This window comes from Carassius gibelio, chromosome A25 (genome assembly GCF_023724105.1).
Source record: "Carassius gibelio isolate Cgi1373 ecotype wild population from Czech Republic chromosome A25, carGib1.2-hapl.c, whole genome shotgun sequence".
Lineage (NCBI taxonomy): Eukaryota > Metazoa > Chordata > Actinopteri > Cypriniformes > Cyprinidae > Carassius > Carassius gibelio.
Window position 1 is genome coordinate 17,448,242 of NC_068395.1, and position 17,833 is coordinate 17,466,074.

Here is a 17,833-nt window from a genome sequence, read left to right on the forward strand (position 1 = left end):
GGTTGTGAGTTCGAGTCTAGGGCCGGCAGGAATTGTGGGTGGGGGGAGTGCATGTACAGTTCTCTCTCCACCTTCAATACCATGACTTAGGTGCCCTTGGGCAAGGCACCGAAAAACTTGATCCAGCGCACCTAAGCCCGCCAAAGTGGGCAGGGCAACTGGCTATATAACCATTTATAGGGCCAGACAGCTGCCTCACAGATGTCCTTGATAGAGACACCACTAAACCAGGACTATGAAGAGGCCGTAACAGAAGTGGGCCCATGTCGCAGAGCAGGCAGGTGAGAGAGCTTTTGGGGTGGTCCGGCCACGACGGGACTTTGCTCCTTCTTCTTTCTTTCCCAACAATCAGTAAGATTTTGAGGGCGTTGGGTCCAGCACAATCCTTTGCCTGGGGCTCTGACATCTCGGTAGTTTAGCATGCTTAGTGGGCGAGCTTGCTGATGCTGCCCCTTAGAAAGCGCCGCCTGTGAGGTAGAAGGGGGCAGACTTGCTCTGATGCTGAGTCAGCGCAGTCCTGGGGCGACTCAAGGCAGAGCTGGAGCGTTTGGGCAGGAGGTGTTGCATGACCTGGAACGACTTCTGTGCTGCAGTGGAACGCTCTGTGAATCCCTCTATGGCTGGCCTGAAGAGACTGAATGGAGAGACTGGGGCATCAAGAAAGGCCACTTTGTCGTTCTCCTTGATCTCAGTCAAGTTGAGCCAGAGGTGGCGGTCAAGCACAACCAGGTTGGCCATGGATCATCCATGTAGCTTGGCCTGCAGAAGTATAGGCTCTGCCAGCCATGGCAAAAGTAGTTCTGCAGGACTTGAAAGGAAGGGCTCTTTTCCACCCTACAGCTATCAGCTGGTCATGAACTTCAGGGAAGAATGGGGCAGAGCGCTGGCGGGGGGGCCTTGCAGCGTCGTGGCAGGTACCACTCATCCAGCCTGCTGCCCCTTGGCTCTTCAGAGGGGGCCCACTATAGATCAAGTTCTTCAATGGCTTTGGAGAGGATGAGGTGAAGCTCTGCATCCATCCCGGCTCTGGCGTCAACGGGCTCTAGTGATGGCATGTGGGCAGGGTCAGAATCACCGGCCCAATCCTCTGTTTCAGAAGCCGTGAGCGACATGTCAACAAGCGGTTTGTACTCCAATCCACCAAAAGAGACCAGGTCACTCGCTTCAGCCGAGGGACGCTGCTCTGGCCATGAGAAGAGGACAGGGGACAGCTCTCATAGGAGAGGGTGAGACACGGCGTGAGCTCACCCAAATCCGGGCGCTGAGTCCCTCTTCCCCACTGTCTTTTCCTAACTGTTATCTAACAAACACCAGACTGTTCCAGCCTCAGCAGAATATTCAGGCAGAATTATTCCTTGTCCTTTATTCGTTTTTGAAGCCATTATCCGTGCCATTCCAAATAAGGTATTCTGCTTTGGGCACACTCCTAATTATAGGTAAACACTTCTATGTCAAGTCAAGTCTGCTTTATTGTCAATTCTTCCACATGTACAGTACATACATACAGAGAATAGAAATTACGTTGCTTTCAGACCCTTGGTGCATACAGATAACACTAACAGAAGAGCCTAAAAATCTAGGTCAAATATAAAATATAAGATACAACTATACAATATGGGCATGTAAAGAAAGACATAAAAATTAAGTTAAAGCAGCGAAAGGCACATGGCAAATAGAGTGCAAACCAGTGTAGTGAGCAAACAGTGCAAATAAAAATAGTTTTAGTGCAAAAAAAGCTTATTCAGTCTGATTAAAGGCACAATAGGCTCGAGCAGATATTTTCTTAAAACTGACTGATGAGGTGGTAGAATGACATTAGTTCCATGCTGAATGAGGTAGTGAGCAGACCAATGCTGCACAAAGTGACTGGTGCATGTCATCGTATGTTGGGGGGGGGGGGGGGGGGGTGGAAGGACCTGGGGATATGGGATCTGTGGAGGCGGGGGGTTCATAGTTCTGTGGTGCCACAGTCATGTCATCCGCAAACTTAATAAAGATGTTGGAGCTATGTGACGGTGTGCAGTGGTGGGTCAGCAGAGTGAAGAGGAGGAGACTCAGCACACATCCTTGGGGGGCCCCAGTGTTCAGTGTGATGGTGCTGGATGTATTACTTCCAGTCATAAAGTCCAACAGTCAGTTGCACAATGAAGTGTTGAGCCCCAACTAGACCAGTTTGTGAATGAGCAGTTGAGGGATGATAGTGTTGAATTATGAACTGAAGTCTATGAACAGCATTCATATATATAATCCTTTTTGTCCAGATCATTAAATATTACAAAATTACCGCAATACAATAAATGGCCGAATATATACACAGCCGAAATAGAAATATACATTAAACTTCAACTTGCGTTAAGACTACTGCTTCCCTTCATTCCATCTTCAGCAACCCCAATACCTGGGAATCAAATTAAGAAAACAGGCATAGGAAAAACAGGTCTTAAGACGACAAGAAACGGCATTAACACTTAAAGCATAGAGGCACGTGACTACAACTTTAATATGTCTAATCTCCCCTGCGTAGGCTTGCAAAAACAATGACCACCTCATGACTCTCTGATTGGGACACTTCAGTGACAGTAAAAATGTCAACGGATTGTGATCTGTGTACACAACAAGTGGCCGCCCTCCTCCAAGGTACACCCCAAAGTGCTGCAAAGCCCATACAAGTGCCAGCGCTTCTTTCTCTATCACTGAATAATTGAACTGATAATGGTTGAATGTATTGGAAAAGAAGCTAACTGGTCTCACCATTCCTTGATCATCCTCCTGTAACAAAACTGCACCCACCTGACTTGCATCTACTTGGAGCGTGAATGTTTTATCAAACTGTGGCGCTATCAACACAGGAGACGAAAACAACAGGGACTTAATGTTCTCAAAGGCTTGCTGACACTCATTAGACCACACAAACTTTACCTTAGCTTTTAACAACTCAGTCATATGAAAAACAACTGTAGAGAAGTTCTTACAGAAACTCCTGTAGTATCCAACAAGACCCAAAAATCGTTTTAAGTCTCTGTTTTTTCTGACTTTGGCCTGGACCGGAGCTACGTGTAGTGGCCCTGCCCCACTACACGTCCCAAATATTCACCGTTGCCCTCGCAAACTCACACTTGGCCAAATTTACAGTCAAACGTGCCTCAGACAACCTGTCAAACAAAGCTCAAATGCGTTTAAGATGAGCATGCCATGTGTCACTATAAATAACCAGATCATCTAGATAAACGGAACAACCTTATAAACCTGACACACACGATTCATCAAACGTTTGAATGTCCCCGGAGCATTCCTCAAAACAAACGGCATGACTCTATAAGAATAGAGTCCAGATGGTGTAACAAATGCTGACACCTCCTGAGCACGCACAAACAGCTGAACCTGCCAATATCCTTTTAAGCAAGTCAAACTTGCTAACAAATTTGGCAGAACCAACCTGATCTATACAAACTTGCTAACAAATTTGGCAGAACCAACCTGATCCATACGTGGCAATGGAAGGGAATCTGTTTTTTTTGACTGAGTTTACCTTTCTGAAGTCAAAATCTAGGCGATTTATCAGCCTTTGGAACCAAAATACATGGTGAAGACCAACTAGAAGGTGACAGTATTGCAATATTATTTTCCAACATGTAAGCAACTTCAGAGTCTAGATATTTGTTTCTCTGGAGTCATGCGGTAAAAACGCTGTTTAATTGGTTGTGCGTTTCCAACATCAATATCATGTTTGATCCAATTTGTGCATGTAGGAACATCATCAAACAGACATGGATATTTCTGTATCAAATCTGACAACTCACCATGCTTAGATTCAGTCAAATGCAACAACAGACTATCAAGGTTACGAAGTGTCTCAGAATTTTTTAGACGACCATATAACAAACTGTCATCTGGTTCTGGCACTCCATCTACCACCTGTGATTCTGACACCGAACTCACAAGCAGAACTGGATGCACCTTGTCTCTTATGGTCTGGCTTACCTCAGCCTCACGTTTATAATATGGTTTGAGAAGGTTGACAAGACATAACTATTATATAATTCAGGTCAGGCCTTCTCTCAACAACTGTATAAGGACCAGCAGATTTATCCTGAAATGTCGAGCTCACAACAGGCATCAGTGCAAGCACTTGATCTCCCGGACTAAACTCTTGGTGCTCCACACGGCGATCATAGATATTTTTCATCTTACTCAATGACACTTGCAATTTCTCCCTTGCCATTTTACCTGCTACAATCAGACGATGTTTAAAGCCATTGACAAAATCAACCAAATTTCTGGGAGGTTCTGCCTCCACCAGACCATCCTTTAAACAGCCAAGGGTCCACGCACTTTGTGTCCAAAAATAGGTCATTAGGACTAAAACCTATACTTTCCAGCACAGCTTCTCTTTGCAGCCAACATAAGCCAGGAAAGACCCTCCTCCCAGTCTCTATCCATCTCTGTGCAATATGCACGCAGGAGAGTCTGATGGAATCTTTCCAAGGCCCCCTGACTCTGTGCATGATAGGTTGATGACTGGTTATGACGGACACGCAACAACTTCAAAATTTGACCAAACGTGCAAAGAAAAATTGGACCCCTGGATGACCTTCGGAATGCCAAAGACCGAAATGAACTGACTTAGAGCTTTCACTACCGCCTTAGTGGTAACTGCCCTCAATGGATACGCAGGATACCGAGTATTCTGACACATAACAGACAGCTGGTATTTACAGCCAGACTTAGAGCATGGTAATGGACCCACACAGTCCACAATCAGGTGCTCAAATGGCTCATTCCTAACCAAAATGCAGAAGCAGAAACTGGAGAATCATCTTTCTCGTCTACAGCCAACACACCCTTCTCCCTTAACTCAGACTTCAAAACTACCTTAATGTTCTCTTTAAGGCGTTTGTCCCCTACCACTATAGATAAGTGCTCTGCAATCTTCAGTAGCTGCTCTCTAGTACAACGCTCCAACGCCTCTTCAGACGGAGCTGCAACAAATGCATCACAATCTGCAATTACACCTAATTACAATTGGCACATCAAAACCACAGCAACAGACCCAACAAGACAGTGTAGCTTCCTCGTGCGTACTAAAAGGACTAAACCTCACGTGGTATGGAGTTTTCCCACTCTCTTGATCAACTCAGCTAAATAACTCATCCCTAGTCTTCGTTCAGCTACTTGTGGTGGGTATTTATGCACTAATGACCACTGGCTTGGAAGAGCAACTAGCACACTAGCGACCCTCCCAAAACCACGGACATGCTCCCAAGCTAAAAGCTTCACCCACGTTCGCCACAACACTACCAAGGACCCGCACAACAAGCCCAAAAGTGGACCGTTGCTACAGCCTACAAGAAAAAATGCAGCTGCTTTTGACAACAATATGCACACAAGGACCCACAACAGTCACCTGGATTATATGTTGACTGTAGCAACAACAATAAATAATTTGTAAAAAAAAAAAAAAATCACCTAAAAGTTTTTCAAATGCCAAAACAAACCTTCACTTACCCTGCTCAAACAACAAACCCATCACCACAGCACTACCCCAAATGAACAAACAAACAATTACCAAAGTAAAACAAACTTCTTACCATTCCCACGGGCTGCCATGCTCCCAACAACTAGATCATCATACATAGGCCTACGTGTTAAACATTGATATCTTATTAAATTGCCTGAATTCTAAAAGTCAAAGTCACCTTTATATAGCGCTTTAAACAAAATACATTGCGTCAAAGCAACTGAATAACATAAATTATAAATTAGTTCAATAATGCAAAATGATAAAGACAGTTCATCATTAAATTCAGTTTCTGTTCATTTATTTGCAATCAAGTCAACGATATCGCTGTAGATGAAGTGACCCCAACTAATCAAGCAAGAGGCGACAGCGGCAAGAAACCGAAACTCCATCGTTGACAGAATGGAGAAAAAAAACTTGGGAGAAACCAGGCTCAGTTGGGGGGCCAGTTCTCCTCTGACCAGACGAAAACAGTAGTTCAATTCCAGGCTGCAGCAAAGTGAGAATTGTGCAGAAGAATCATCTGTTTCCTGTAGTCTTGTCCCGGTGGTCCTCTGAGACAAGGTCTTTACAGGGTCTTTACATCTAGAACTGGGGCTTTAGTTGTCATCGTCTCCGCTGTCTTTCAGGGCTGTAGAGGTCCTTTCTAGGTGCTGATCCACCATCTGGTCTGAATACGTACTGGATCTGGGTGACTGCAGTGACCCTCTGATCTGGATCTAAGATGAGACGAGCCCCCATTTTGTCACAACCTGGCTCAAGGGTCATGACAAAAGAAGGAACGAGGCAGCATAAATAATCAAAAGTGATTTTTTTTAACAAGAGTCACCAAAGATAACTATTTAAATGCAGATGGTAAGTCTCTATAACACAAATAAACCCAAAACAAAATATAGTAGTCGGAGTGATCAGGCCATGGATGATGTCTAGATTGCTGAGAAGAGAATGCCCGAGTAGTTTGACTAAGTGGAGCTTTATCTCCACTGGTTCATAGGTTCCAGGTGCACCACTCACAGGTTCCAGGTGAACCCAATCAGCAATCACCTCAACAGAACAAAGATAATTAACAATCACACAAGGGCCATCACACAATATTTTAAAATCTATACAATGTTTGATAGGGAGGCAGATCAGTGTTGACAGGACCGGGCTAATATGGTCATACTTCCTGGTTCTAATAAGAACTCTTGCTGCTGCATTTTGGATTAGCTGTAATTTGTTTACTAAAGCATGCAGAACAACCACCCAATAAAGCATTACAATAATCTAACCTTGAGGTCATAAACGCAAGGATTAATATTTCTACATTTGACATAGGCTGTCATTTAGATATATTTTTGATAGGGCTGTGCAAAAAATCAAACGCATCTCATCAGTAAAGATGCTACTGTAATTAGAAGTATATCTCCAGCACGTGCATTCAGATCAGGGTTGCCAGGTTTTCACAACAAATCCTGCCCAGTTGCTTCTTAAAACTAGTCCAAACTAGCCCAATCGAGTTTCCGGGAGGTTCCCCGATAAAAACTGCTTCCCGGGGTTAAAATATACATTTTTTGGAAGGGTTGCCCTGGTAAAATTAGCATTTTAGGGGCAAATATCACGTTATTGGTTTTGGGGTTGCTTCAAACCGCAGACATTAAAAACAATCGCAGACTTGGCAACACTGGTTCAGGTGGAGCAGCAGTTACTATACAGAGCCGTAGTATACCGACAACTAACACAAAATTGTTTTCAAAATCGACATGGAATCGCCTGCGATTTTAACATCGATTTTGTGTAGATTGTTAGGGAATTACAGCTTGGTGTAGTAAATGCCAACCGGTGTTGCCAAGTCTGTGGTTGTTTTTCATGTCCGCGGGTCAAAACGACCCCAATACAAATTACGTGATATCTATCCCCTAAAAGGCAAATTTTACAAAGGCAACCCTGTTAAAAAAAACGTATATTTTAACTCCCGGGAGGCAATTTTTTTATCGGGGAACCTTCTGAAAGAGCGATTGGGCTAGTTTTGGACTAGTTTTCAGAAGCAATGGGCAGGATTTGTTGTGAAAACCTGACAACCCTGATCTGAACGCACGTGCTGGGTATATACTTCTAATTAAAGGAGCGTCTTTACTGATGAGATGTGCATGAAAATCACATTCAATATTTTGCACAGCCCTAATTTTTGAGATGGAAAAAAGCAGTTTTACAAATGCTAGAAACATGGCTTTCTAAGGAAAGCTTGCTATCAAATGGCACACCTAGGTATCTAACTGATGACGAAGAATTGACAGAGCAGCCATCAAGTCTTGGCGCAAAGAAATATAGTGCTGAGTATCATCAGCATAACAGTGAAAGCTGATGATGAGCTCTCCCTAGGGTAACATGTAAAGCATGAAGAGTAACGGCCCTAGTACTGATCCTTGAGGTACGCCATACTGCACTTGTGATCGATATGATACCTCTTCATTCACTGCTACGAATTGATGGCAGTCATATAAGTATGATTCACTAAGATCCAATAGCACTAACAGAGAGATACAACCACGATCAGATGATAAGAGCAGGTAATTTGTAAAAGAGCAGTCTCAGTACTATGATAAGGTCTAAATCCTGACTGGAAATCCTCACAGATACCATTTTTCTCTAAGAAGGAATATAATTGTCAGGATACTATCCTTTCTAGTATCTTGGACAGCAGGATTATTGCACAGGTGTGCCTTAAGGCAGGTGAACACAGTGCGATTTTTGCTGTAGTACGAGTATGGATGCAACTTTTTTAAAATATTTTTTTCAATAGGATGGAAATCGTGTATGCTCGTATGGTCGCGACTCGTATCATGTGCGAGGAATTACGAGCTGAGCACAGTGGCTTACGAGCACTTCCCGATCTCCCGATCGTTTTTAAACATGTCTAAAAAGTTTGTGAGCTATTGGTTTGAATTTGTGACGTGTACGGTTGAACAAGCCAGCTTGTTGATCTATCTGAAGTTGACCAATCTTGAACTAGGAGGGTGTTTTGATACGATTCTTTATTCATGGCTGTGATTTTGGGCAGAATTGTGAGTGAGCCCTACACATGAATGGTGTTAGGATGCTTTACTGTTGGCATGACACAGGACTGATGGTAGCGCTCACCTTTTCTTCTCCAGACAAGCCTTTTTCCAGATGCCCCAAACAATTGGAAAGGGGCTTCATCGGAGAATATGACTTTGCCCCAGTCCTCAGCAGTCCATTCACTATACTTTCTGCAGAAGATGAATGTGTTCCTGATGTTTTTTTGGAGAGAAGTAGCTTTTTTGCTGCCCTTTTTGACACCAGTACTTCTTCCAAAAGTCTTCGTCTCACTGTGCGTGCAGATACGCTCACACTGGTGGCACTCCGATCCCGCAGCTGAATCCTCTTTAGGAGACGATCCTGGCACTTGCTGGACTTTCTTGGACGCCCTGAAGCCTTCTTTACAAGAATTGAACCTCTTTCCTTGAAGTTCTTGATGATCCTATAAATTGTTGATTTAGGTGCTATCTTAGTAGCCACAATATCCTTGCCTGTGAAGACATTTTTATGCAATGCAATGATGGCTGCACGCGTTTCTTTGCAGGTCACCATGGTTAACAATGGAAGAAAAATGATTTCAAGCATCACCCTCCTTTTAACATGTCAAGTCTGCCATTCTAACCCAATCAGCATGACATAATGTTCTCCAGCCTTGTGCTCGTCAACATTCTCACCTGAGTTAACAAGACGATTACTGAAATGATCTCAGCAGGTCCTTTAATGACAGCAATGAAATGCAGTGGAAAGGTTTTTTTGGGATTAAGTTAATTTTCATGGCAAATAAGGACTACGCAATTCCTCTGATCTCTCTTCATAACATTCTGGAGTATACGCAAATTGCTATTATAAAAACTTAAGCAGCAACTTTTCCAATTTCTAATAATTATGTAATTCTCAAAACTTTTGGCCACGACTGTATATATCTCAATCATAGTTATTAATGTTGTAAGCTGCTGTTTGAGCTGCGTGCGCTGACCTAAAGTTGATCACCAGCAGACTGAAGAGCTTTATTAACCCTCATAGCTTAACCAAATGCATTCTGTATGAGAAAACTCTGTTTATATACATAAAATAAACACAATATTACAACGTACAATTGCACAAAAGACTGTAAATGTACAAGCAAACATAACTGTGCTAGTCGTGTGCATCCGTTGTGGATTCGCTCTTTCCTTAACAACACACTTCATTATAACATGACAGACTTGCCCTGCACGTTGCAGTTCACTGTATTTTCCTTTTCGAAGCGTTTCCAATATTATTTCAAGCAATTAAAAACCATCATGGTGAACAGTGCGCATCTGAAGTGTCTCTGCAGGAAATAATGCGTTATTTATCGGCTCTAAAATATCGGAAATTATTTTATCGGTTTGATAATGATAGCTGAAAAATGACCATTTATCGGCCGATATCGATATGGTGGCCGATATATCGTGTATCCGTAGTTATGTCTTTTTCAAGCAATTAGCTAAACTTAACCAGCCACTTAACCTATTAAATAAGTCCAATGGCTATAAAGATTAATTGGCTATAAAGATGAAAAGATGAGTACATTTACATTTACAAATGATGAATAGTTTCAACTTTAGATTAGCAACTGCAAAAACATGAACATGATTAATGAATGATTAGAAAAGATGTGTGAATAGGGTAAATTTGTCTTTCAGGACAATTTTTGCCATGACTGCTCAGAAAGGCATTAATGATTAGTAAATGTTTATAAACATTTGCAAAGGATGAATAGATTCCATTTTAGATTGGGTATTGCAAAAACATGAACAATTAATTCATATACTATTTGTTAAGATGTGTAAATGGGTCTACACAACAAACAAAGACCAACAATGAAGTTCTTATGAACTGAAATTTGTAAGCATTTCAATTTACATTAATCAAATGTCAATCATTAGGTAATGATGTTCATTAGTAAACATTTAACAATGTGAATGTGAATCTAGATGAACTAATAATCTGTTAAGCATTAGTTAATGTTTGCTAATGAATTATAAATGAAAGTTATTATAAAGTGTTACCAAAAAGAACACTCCAGTTACAGCTTTTCGGCAGCAATTGGGTTTTATTGCATCTGGTTCAGCTGAAACTTCATTATAAATAGTTTAATAGATTAGGAAATAAGTACGTACAGGGGTAGATACATTTTCACACAGGCCCAGTTGATATTAAATTTAACTTTTTTCAATAAATAACAATTATAATTTAAAAACTGTATTTTGTGATTACCCAGCCTGCCTTTCTTTTGTTTTAATTTCTGAAATGAACACAAAAACTGAAGAAATCATAATGGTGACACAGTGCTTCATTAATATATAAATACAGTATTTACTGTTTTTTTTTCCTGATTTGCTGCTTTGTTTAAAAATTTAGCAACACAACAGGCACGTGGAACCAGGTGTTTGTCCAGCCTTCACCAGAGGAGGAAGTTCACGTTGGTGAAGACCAAGACCCACGTGTAAGAGCGTTTGCTTCTAATATCAATGCTGAAACTGAGGTGTCAAAAATTGTCATTTTGAGTTGTCTTAATGTTTTCTTTTAACAGGAAATATATCTTGATGTACTTTTTTCACCTCTGCGTTTCACAGCCTCAGCCATCATTAAAGCTTTACAGGTAAAAATCTAAATGTACTACAGTTCACTATTAATATGTGTATATAATATAGTACACAATAGATTATTCAACAAGTTCCCAGAAGCCATTTTCTTTAAGTAATCCTCGCAGCAGTTTTTCTTAGCTTAAGCCAGGACTAGGCCATAGTTCAACCAGGATTTTAAAGTAATTTTTATAAACATGCCTTAGAAAAAACATTACTGGTGTGCATCTTGAGACAACACAAAGTAGTCTAGTTTTAGTCAATGAAAATGTAGTCCCATTTTTGTCATGCTGTATAATTGTTAAACTGATAAAGAGCTCTTTTTTCTCAAAATAATAACTGTAATGATTGTTGTCATTTGAGAAATTTATCACACCAATAAACACGAACCAACAGAATGTGAACTCATACACATGGTTTTTTATCAAGTGTACTGATTTATTACAGGCTGTTTAATCGTTTCAAAATTAATGTCAAAGACTTAAATATGCACTCACTCTTGTCTACATTATGAAAACTGGTAAAAAGAAATAAAACATATCATTAATAGTAATTCCAAATTGCAACAATGTTTCTCTATTAACAAAACAGTTGTTGAGTTAATTCAGCAATAATAATCACTAACAATATAGTCGAGATCTCATGACTTAACACAGACTGGCTGAATAACACTTTAATTTCATCTCACATGGAGATCGCTGAACTTCAGCTAACTTGTTTGTCAGTGTTTTCAGATCATCGTTGGTGCTTCCGCAATGACGCATGTGCACATGTTCCCAGATTGCAAGGGCACGTACAGCAGAATCCAATAATATTATTTCTCTCCTTTTTTTTTGTTGACAAAAATACAAATCTTTTTGTAAAGTTTCAATTTTTTTAAAATACATTTTAGTCTCTTCTTTTATCGTCAATGATATTGCATGTAAATATAGTCACATTTATTGTTTATTGACCTTGTCATCTTGTCATTGGCTCGTATTAGTCATGAGGAAAAAAATGTCAACCATTTTTTGTCATAGTGTTTTAAAACAACATTTGTTGAAATCCAGCAGCCAAAACAACTTGTTTTGTCTGACCACCTCCACAAAGACACAGCAAGTTACATCAGGTTTTCCACGTGTCTTAAAAAGTCACATTTATTTCGAACCGTTAATTCCTTTTGTCCAGATCTACAAACGAGGTACAGAGCGATATTCTGACTTGTCATGGGAGGAGCTGAAGAAAGAGGTCACGGTCACAGTGGAAAATGAGGTAAGGTGGTGCTATTTTACCCTTTGTGTTCATTCCTCCTTCATCTGTTTTACCACCTAGCATTGTTTACAGCTTCAGGGCAGCGTGACAGAGTATGAGTTCTGTCAGGAGGACTACCGGCTGCTGCAGGTGGAGTTCTGGTCCAAGTTTTACGCCTGCTGCCTGCAGTACCAGGATGTGCTGTCCACACCACTCGCCCTCCACGTGAGCCCTGCCACAGCCATGGTCTGCATTCTTAAGAAGGTACCAGATCTCAGCCTCATAGCTAGAAGACTTAATTTAGTTGAAGTCCAAAAAGTGTTTCCATTTATGTAGAAGTCATATTAAATCAAAATGATCCCTATTTACTTTGTTGGTACACATTTTGGTTCTTATAACGCCTGTTTCACATATACTCTGTCTGCAGTCCGTGTGCGCTACGTATGTTGTGCTGAAGCAGCATGGACTCATTGTGCTTTCAAACAGGACGAGTTTGCAGTGCGCTACTGATCCGCGTCGGTTTAAGCCACAAAAAAACAACATTTGTCCATTATTTTGATATCAAAGCATTTGACTGCTAGGTTTTTATAATAAGTTGCTGAAACAAGCTGCAGCACATTTAAACACAACATTAGCCTACTTTTCCTGTTAGGATATCACAAACATTTAAAATTAAAACTCACCACTGACAGAAACAGTCACCTCTCGTGCCTTTTGCATTTAAATCTTTATTACACGCAATCCAACGGGTCTTAAATAACTTTGTTTTTCTGCCTCTATAAAAGTGCATATATAATGTCGCCTTGTTTCTCTAAAGTTGCTCTTTTTCTTGTTTTAAATCAAGCCAAAACTCATGTGTTGCGTGAAACACAGTAGGCTTTAATTCATATACATTTATTGTGAAATGACTGCATTTCCGTGTCAATCCATGTTCATTTTTACCGCGAACAATGCGCTGTCACTTTAATTCAGTGCGTGCAGCACAGCAAAAATAGACTCTGTACGTAAACGATCATTGCACCGCTGCAGACGCACCGCTCCTGGAAAGGACTGACGGACCGCAACCGCGTGCAGTGTAAACGCTGGAATCCGTTAACATGGGTGCGTAAAAAATTATGCAACGCATACGCACCGCAGACGGAGTATGTGTGAAACGGGCATAAGTGTTAATAATGTTTCATTAATACATAACTCTTCGTTGTCTAACCAGCCTACTATTCTCATCCATGATTTGATTTGATCAATGTAGTTTAATTACTAATTTATTTATTTGAAGCATTATTCTGTATTTGAAGATGGATCATTTCATTTTTGGTTTTAGGAACCATTTCACTGACCTCTATACATCCTAAAAAAATAAGCCCATTTAGCTACAAACACATTGAACCTTAGCTAAATGCTGCCACAAATATTAGTACATTTACTAGTCTGCTAAGTCTGTGGTCACTGGGAATCACATTTTCTCAATTAGGACACAGTTACATATACAGAATGCAGTGAATATGAATGTAAATTTTGAAAATAAAGATTAAAATGTATTAATGCTATTAATAACTATAAATAAAACATGTTAAAAAATGTTAAAGGATGTTCAATCATGTAAAAATTGCATTGAAAAGATCACATGAAAGTGATAAAACAATAAAACTTTGTCTACACTGGACGTGAGTGGTGTGACATGACTAAAGACAAAACGTATTATAAACAAATTCTTTTCTTTCACAGCACTTAGATATATTTGCTCTTTTGTTGATTTTATTGCTTCTGTTCTCATTTGTAAGTCGCTTTGGATAAAAGCATCTGCTAAATGACTAAATGTAAATTTAGACTGTAAAATAATTGCTTAAATGCCAAAAAATCTTATTTTTTTGAATGACAGATTTATTTTATAGTCTGTGCATTATATTTAGATCTGACAGTGAAAAAAAATTATGAGAGCTGAAAACTTGGGAGTGAATTAAATGTCATGAGCTGGTGTGATGTGATGTGATTATTAGTACCATCAACATTTTAAAAAGTCCCATTTTCAGCTCTCACCAGTGAGACCAAAAACCTATGGGCCCATGACAGTAATTAAAAAATGTCAAATATCAGCTTTGGTCATAAAGCGGTTGATAGCTAATCTTTTTACTCTACTTTTCTAGGGCTTTGTGTCTTTCTTACTGCCCTGCTTTGCTATTGACCATCTTTACCTGTCCTCGGATGATTACCTGATTTCTGAAGAGGATACTCCAATTGCTGAGGGTAAGAGGGCAATGTCTTGAGAGACTGCTTGTTTGATCTGCTCTGCAATTTTTTTATGACATTAACTGGCCACTTAGTAAAACAACCAGCCGCTGTCGACATGAAGTAATCGAGTCGTATTAACAGTCATTAGTGATGGTCTTTTATTAGATTCAGAAATGAGCCGTGACATCCTGCAGCTCGTTCAGTGTCTCCGCATGGTGAACGAGTCTCTTCCGGAGGACATGGCCTATGAGATGGAGAAAGCCCTTGAGGACCTGCTGTCTCCAGAGAAAGTGTCAGAAAAAGTACTGGATGGACTTCTGGCCAGTGACAAGTCAGTATCCCTTAAATGACTGATTTAATGCAGTCACATCAGTAACTGATCAGTTTGATGTCTAAAGTAAAATATTTTCTCCAGTGTGAATTTGATTCAGGACATTGCAAACAAACTGCAAGACATCAACAACCCTATTGTTGCAATAAACATGCTGCTGAGGGAACTGGACCTGGAGACTGATGCAGAGACCGACTCCAGACACACTGGTACAACTTTATATACACCTTAAGTGTTCTGTGGTGAATGATCTTGTTGTCTGCGTTGTGTAAAACAACCCTCTACGCACACCATGGCTATATAATCGCCATTGGCTAGTACATTTTTCAGTTTACTCGCCAGACTGATATACTATTTTACACACACACTAGTGCTGCAACGACTCGTCGACGTCATCGATTACGTCGACTACAAAAATACGTCGACGTGCGTGAAATGCGTCGACGCGTCACACTGTTTGTTTACATCTAACGTAATGGCATACTGGGAATGGAGAAAGTTGCATTCTATCACAAAAAACAGAGACCACTGCTATCAAAAGTATGGGAATACTTTAAACAGGACAAATAAAATGGCCCTTTGTTCCCTTCACAAAACCGATATGGTGTACCACGGCAGCACAACTGCGATGCGCGAGCACCTCAGAGGAAAACATCTTGGCGCTCTCTGGTGTTACGGTTTAACTGGTTACCATGTGATCTGGTGACCAACTTCCTGGTTCAGGTCTGATATTCTTGCGCTTGCGGCATTTTGGATAGTTGAGATGTTTTTAACTCGATGCGGTGCGGACGCGCCTGGAAAAAACGAGCGCGTTGCGACCGCGTCACTTCCATTATGAGCGCGCATATCGCGCGCCTACATTGGAAATAATGAACTTGAGCACGCAAAAGACGTGATGTGAACGGCTCCTTAAAAGAAAGCGCGCGATAAGTCAACAGTCACAAACCACCGAGCTACCCCGAATCAGCTCCAGATCTCTGGAAACCATGCTAAACCATAGCAGAACCCTGACTACATTTTATGGTTTGTGATGCTAAAGAACATTTCATGATGTCTCAGACAACTGTAAATTTGGGGCTACTGTGGTTTAATTATAAACGCCATCATAAACTCATATTTACCATAGTAAAATAATTTTCTTTGCCTCTTTAGTATTTTATACTGTAAAAACTTCAACCACATTGGTTGAAAATGAATAAAGGTTGAAATATTATATTAGAAGTTGTACTTATATATTTTTTTGTAAAGTTATACAAAGGATTCATTAGATAATTAAAAAAAGAATATTAGATTATTTATAGTAATAAAAATAATCGTTAGATTAGTCAACTAATCGAAAAAATAATCGTTAGATTAGTCGACAGAAAAAATAATCATTAGTTGCAGCTCTAACACACACACACAGATATATAAATGTTTCCAATTAGCTTATCTTTGTAAAATGGCACAGCTTCTTAAATCTTAGCTTCTTAATCGGTCACTCAAGCGTTATATTATGGTATTAAGCACCATTTAATGATAGAACTTTAGTGATTAGAACTAAAACTTGGTAACCATGTATGAATGCATATTTGTAATTTTAACTGAACTTAAGACTGGTGGTGATGCTTAAGATATTGTTGGTCAAAAAAATAGTAATAGATCATAATTATTAAAGATAATTCTACAACTATTTCTACTACCATACTAACAATATACATTGCACTATGGATTGATGAGCTGCTGGGTTCATGAATATTAATCACTTTGTCTCCTTTCGGTCGAACTGATTTGCTGAAATCAAAACAGGGACGGTAATAGATCAGTGCCAGCCAATGAAATTGCCATTTGTGCATTAGCTCCGCCCACTACCGGAGAACAAGCTTCTCTTCTGCTTGTTCTAAAAAGCTAACTTATTCTAAATGAACTCCATTATTTTGACAGGAAAATACAACAAACAATATAGTTAACATGTAGCACGTCGATTCAGCGTGGTGAGACTCTTGCTCTCTCCCTTTGCATGTGTAAGAAACAGAGCTATCAGCAAAGCGACAGTGAGTCTTGCACCTTCACAAAGAGTTTGCAGTTCTTCAAATACAGGTGCGCTGTGCGTCCATTGAGATTAATTGAAAAGTATAGATCCCTTGATGGTGAGAGAACGCATATGTCAGTACTTTGCTCAAAAATCGTACTTTTTCGGAATCCATTCTTATCTGTGGCAATATCTTGGTTCAAAATTACTACATTTGATATATTGATAGTGAAGATGGTCTTGATTTAATTCGTTAAAGTAAATCATATGATCTCATTTAAATTTTGTCATATGATGTGGTTTAAATTTTTTCCTTTCTCTTTGGAGTGTTACAAGCTCCTGGTGCTCACTCAAGGCCGCTGTGCGACACGGTTTCATTGAGAAAGCAAAACTACTTTGTTTATCCTTCCAAAAGAGGACACGACTAGAAATCATGTTTATATCATGTTTATAATGGGTTTTATGTTTATGTCTCGTCGCTCCAGACAGACAGGGCATCACAATATTTTAAGGGGCATAACATTTCCATCACACTCTTGAGGTATTTGGCCAATCAAACCCCCCCGATAGCTCGCCAATGAAAGCACACCTTGCTTTTCAGAGCAGCGAGTCTTGTAAAAATCGACGTGTTTCAGAAGGCGGGGCATAGAGGAACAATAATTTTTATATATATATATATATATATATATATATATAGATAGATAGATAGATAGATAGATCTTTTTTTTTTTACCTTAAACCCCATAATTTAATTACACCAAAAAAATATATATTTTTAGCTGCATCATATGACCCCGTTAAAAATATAGAAGTAAAGTTATTCAATAAAAATTTTTTCTGAATGTCTGGATAAGACATGCTGCACA

At 39.9% G+C, this 17,833-nt stretch overlaps 1 protein-coding gene across 1 annotated transcript in view; it reads left to right on the forward strand.

Moving 5' to 3' along the window:
- The window catches only part of nup160 (nucleoporin 160), an 82,011-nt gene that overhangs the window by 26,590 nt on the left and 37,588 nt on the right, over positions 1–17,833 (forward strand). The window contains exons 10-16 of the mRNA XM_052543733.1: positions 10,943–11,027; positions 11,115–11,183; positions 12,334–12,417; positions 12,490–12,660; positions 14,541–14,640; positions 14,791–14,956; positions 15,041–15,165. Of these exons, the coding sequence (XP_052399693.1) occupies positions 10,943–11,027; positions 11,115–11,183; positions 12,334–12,417; positions 12,490–12,660; positions 14,541–14,640; positions 14,791–14,956; positions 15,041–15,165 (800 nt within the window). The remainder of the gene's footprint in view (positions 1–10,942; positions 11,028–11,114; positions 11,184–12,333; positions 12,418–12,489; positions 12,661–14,540; positions 14,641–14,790; positions 14,957–15,040; positions 15,166–17,833) is intronic.